This window comes from Callospermophilus lateralis, chromosome 2 (genome assembly GCF_048772815.1).
Source record: "Callospermophilus lateralis isolate mCalLat2 chromosome 2, mCalLat2.hap1, whole genome shotgun sequence".
Classification (NCBI taxonomy): Eukaryota; Metazoa; Chordata; class Mammalia; order Rodentia; family Sciuridae; genus Callospermophilus; species Callospermophilus lateralis.
This window is the reverse complement of record NC_135306.1, coordinates 11,796,015-11,799,476: the sequence shown is the minus strand read 5'-3', so window position 1 is coordinate 11,799,476 and position 3,462 is coordinate 11,796,015. Positions and strand designations below refer to the sequence as shown.

Sequence of the window (3,462 nt, the reverse complement as noted above, 5' to 3'; positions counted from 1 at the left end):
ATCTGAGTAAGGTAGCTCAGCATGAATAACAGGAGCCAGCACTGCCTTGTTTCCAAGGTGAAGGGGGGAATTGGACTCTTGAGCACTAAAGTTTCACATCACTGTAATATTTGAATGTGTAAAGACTTTAAAGTAGTTGTATAGTTGGGGAAAACAACATATTTAAAGAACTAATCTCAGCAGCATAAGCTCTTCCTTGTGGTACTCTTTTTGATGGCATTGTGGACCAAAGTTTACAATTAAAAGTGTCCAAATTATATTATCCATATAAAAATATTTAAATGAACACTAAGCAGGTTTTATTCTGAAGATATAAGGAAGTCTCATCTGCATTCTGTGGACAGCAAAAAGCACTGAATAATTCTGATATTCATTTTTTCTGCTGTCCCCACTAGGACAGATCTCCAGATCTATGGGGAGAAGAGGAAACCCCCGTATGAGAGCATCCTAATCCCAGATGAGACCCAGCCACTTCTTCCTCTGAGACAAAACAGAGAACAAAGACACTAAAGAGTAGATCAAGAAAAAAAACCTAAGAAGAATACTTAGAAAGGAAAAGAATTCAAATAAATTAGGTGACAAGAAGTTGCTAAACATACATGAAAAACTGTGGCTTTTCATTTAGGAGGTGATGTGGAATTCTTTCAAAGTTCCCTTGTAGAATATTACCTCTTTTTGCTCTATACTTTTGTAAATATCCTAAGAAATAGCAGTGGATATATATATATATAGATATATATATATAGATATAGATATATAGATATAGATATATAGATATATAGATATATATTATAAGCATATAATATAGAATTATATATTCCAGCAAGTGTGTATGCAGATAGGTAAATAGATAGAAAAACAGAAGATACATTTGAGGTCAGGGGAGAAGCAGTCCTGAGAGATTGCCCTGCGCATCTGTCCCACGACTCCTCCAAAACCTGTCCAGAGACATGGAGTTAAAGAACCAGACCAGCAGCACCTCAGGCTTCATCCTCCTGGGCCTCTCCTCCAACCCGCACCTGCAGAAGCCCCTCTTCGCCATCTTCCTCAGCATGTACCTGGTCACCCTCGTGGGGAACATGCTCATCATCCTGGCCATCCGCTCTGACTCCAGGCTCCACACACCCATGTACTTTTTTCTCAGCAACTTGTCCTTCATGGACATCTGCTTCACAACAGTCATTGTGCCCAAGATGCTGGCGAATTTGCTGTCAGAGACAAAGGGCATCTCCTACATAGGCTGCCTGGTCCAGATGTATTTCTTCATGGCTTTAGCAAACACTGACAGCTACCTGCTGGCCTCCATGGCCATCGACCGGCTGGTGGCCATCTGCAACCCCTTGCACTATGATGTGGCTATGCGCCCACGCCGCTGCCTCCTCATGCTGCTGGGTTCTTGCACCATCTCCCACCTGCACGCCCTCTTCCGGGTGCTACTCATGTCTCGCCTCTCTTTCTGTGCCTCTCATGTCATTAAGCACTTTTTCTGTGACACCCAGCCTGTGCTAAAGCTGTCCTGCTCTGATACATCTTCCAGCCAGATAGTGGTCATGACTGAGACCCTGGCTGTCATCTCAACCCCCTGCCTGTGCATCCTCTTCTCCTACCTGAGAATCATTGTGACTGTGCTCAGAATCCCCTCTGCAGCCGGCAAGTGGAAAGCTTTCTCTACCTGTGGCTCCCACCTCACCGTAGTGGCCCTGTTCTATGGGAGTGTCATCTATGTCTATTTTAGGCCTCTGTCCATGTACTCAGTGGTGAAGGACCGGGTAGCCACTGTCATGTACACAGTAGTGACTCCTATGCTGAACCCTTTCATCTACAGCCTGAGGAACAAAGATATGAAGAGAGGCTTAAGGAAATTAAGGGACAGAATTCACTCATAGAGAGAATGAAATGATACAATATCATTATTGGGAGATGACCTAAAAGTTGACCAGGTTATCCTTCCTCCTAACCATTTTCCACAAGGCGCTCAAAGAGGTCATGAGTGGTGGAGATGCTGGCTACCAGTGAGGGCAATGGATGGGAACAAAACAATTGGTTTCTCTCCATGACATTGGCCAATGGCATATTCAATACTCAACTAGTGTCACTAGTAATCCAGGTGTCATGAAAACAGTTTTTACCATCCTCATGGACTGCCACCTATATGGTGGAATAAGTATTTTCGTACAAATAACTTCTTTAAGCCTGGAAATGGACAACAGTCAAAGAGGTAAAAAAATTCCTATTTATTTTCAGAAGAAGAATCTATATGAATTTAATTAGGAATTTGTAAAAACTTTCATGTATTTCTGTGTGTGTGTGTGTGTGTGTGAGAGAGAGAGAGAGAGAGAGAGAGAGAGAGAGAAGACTGAGAATGCAAGAGAGACATGTTGGGGACTAAACCTAGGGCCTTGCTTATAATAGGCAAATATTCTGCTACTGAGCTACATCCCCAGCCACAAAAGGTTCTTAAAGGAATGACCTGAGATCATCCCCCAAAAAATGGACTTAACAATTGACAGAGGAATCTTTTAAAAATGAGGAAATGGGCATAGTACTAGAGTAGTGAAAAACACTCAATGTAAGTCATTAAACACTGGAATATATTTGAGAGACAGAAAAAAGCACTGGGAAGCTTGTTCAACTTAAGAGTAATAAGAATAAGCCTGGGAAGATAGGGAAACTACTATATATATATATATATTTCACCATTAACACCCAAGGGCCAGGACACTTGAACTCTCAGCACCAAATTCTTTTTCCTTAACTTCTTAACTCTTTCTTCTCCACATGTCCAGTATCCTCAGTAAGCTGCCCATTATGTGCTAGAGAAAGCAATGTATCCAGCTGGATAAGTGAGGCTATGCTGTAGAAATCAACAATCTCAAAATCTTAGGACCTTAAGACTTTATTTCTCATTCACACAAAATGTCCACCATAGAGAAGTTTAAGGGTGTTTTTCATTTTGAATACTCAGGGACCCAAGATTTTGGAGCAGCCATCATTATAAATATTAATCAGCATTCTGTCAGAAGCTGAGAATTGCTCTCGAAAATTTTACACTGTCAATTAAATACTGTGGTCCAAAAATGACCCACACCAATTCTGACTAGAATTCATTGTCCACAACCAATCTCATGACCTCACCCAAATACGGGAGCCAGAAGGCATCATCCAACCATGTACCTGCAAGACCAAGAGCCAGAAGTGTTTGGTGAACAGCATTAATGCCTGCTACACATCTAGAATAACACACAAACACATCAGTGTGGTAATTGTTTCAAAAAGCCTTCCGGATTAGATAACTACTCTCAACAAAGTAGTAATGTAAAACTAACACTCTCTCTCTCTCTCTCTCTCTCTCTCTCTCTCTCTCTCTCTCTCTCCCTCCCTTCCTCTCTCTCCCTCCCTCTCCCTCTCCCTCTCCCTCCCTCCCCTTCTCTCCCTCCCCCCCCCCCCGTTTCCTCCTCAATT

The 3,462-nt window shown here is 42.2% G+C and overlaps 1 protein-coding gene across 1 annotated transcript; it reads left to right on the top strand.

Moving 5' to 3' along the window:
- The first annotated feature begins 920 nt into the window (after positions 1 to 920).
- LOC143390710 (olfactory receptor 1L6) lies at positions 921 to 1,886 on the top strand. Its single transcript, XM_076843122.1, has one exon. The coding sequence runs from the start codon at positions 951 to 953 to the stop codon at positions 1,884 to 1,886; it is 936 nt and encodes a 311-aa protein (XP_076699237.1). The 5' UTR covers positions 921 to 950.
- Positions 1,887 to 3,462: the final 1,576 nt, after the last annotated feature.

Excerpts from the sequence above, each read along its gene's own strand:
- LOC143390710 (XM_076843122.1), top strand. The coding sequence starts at position 951 with ATGGAGTTAAAGAACCAGACCAGCAGCACCTCAGGCTTCATCCTCCTG.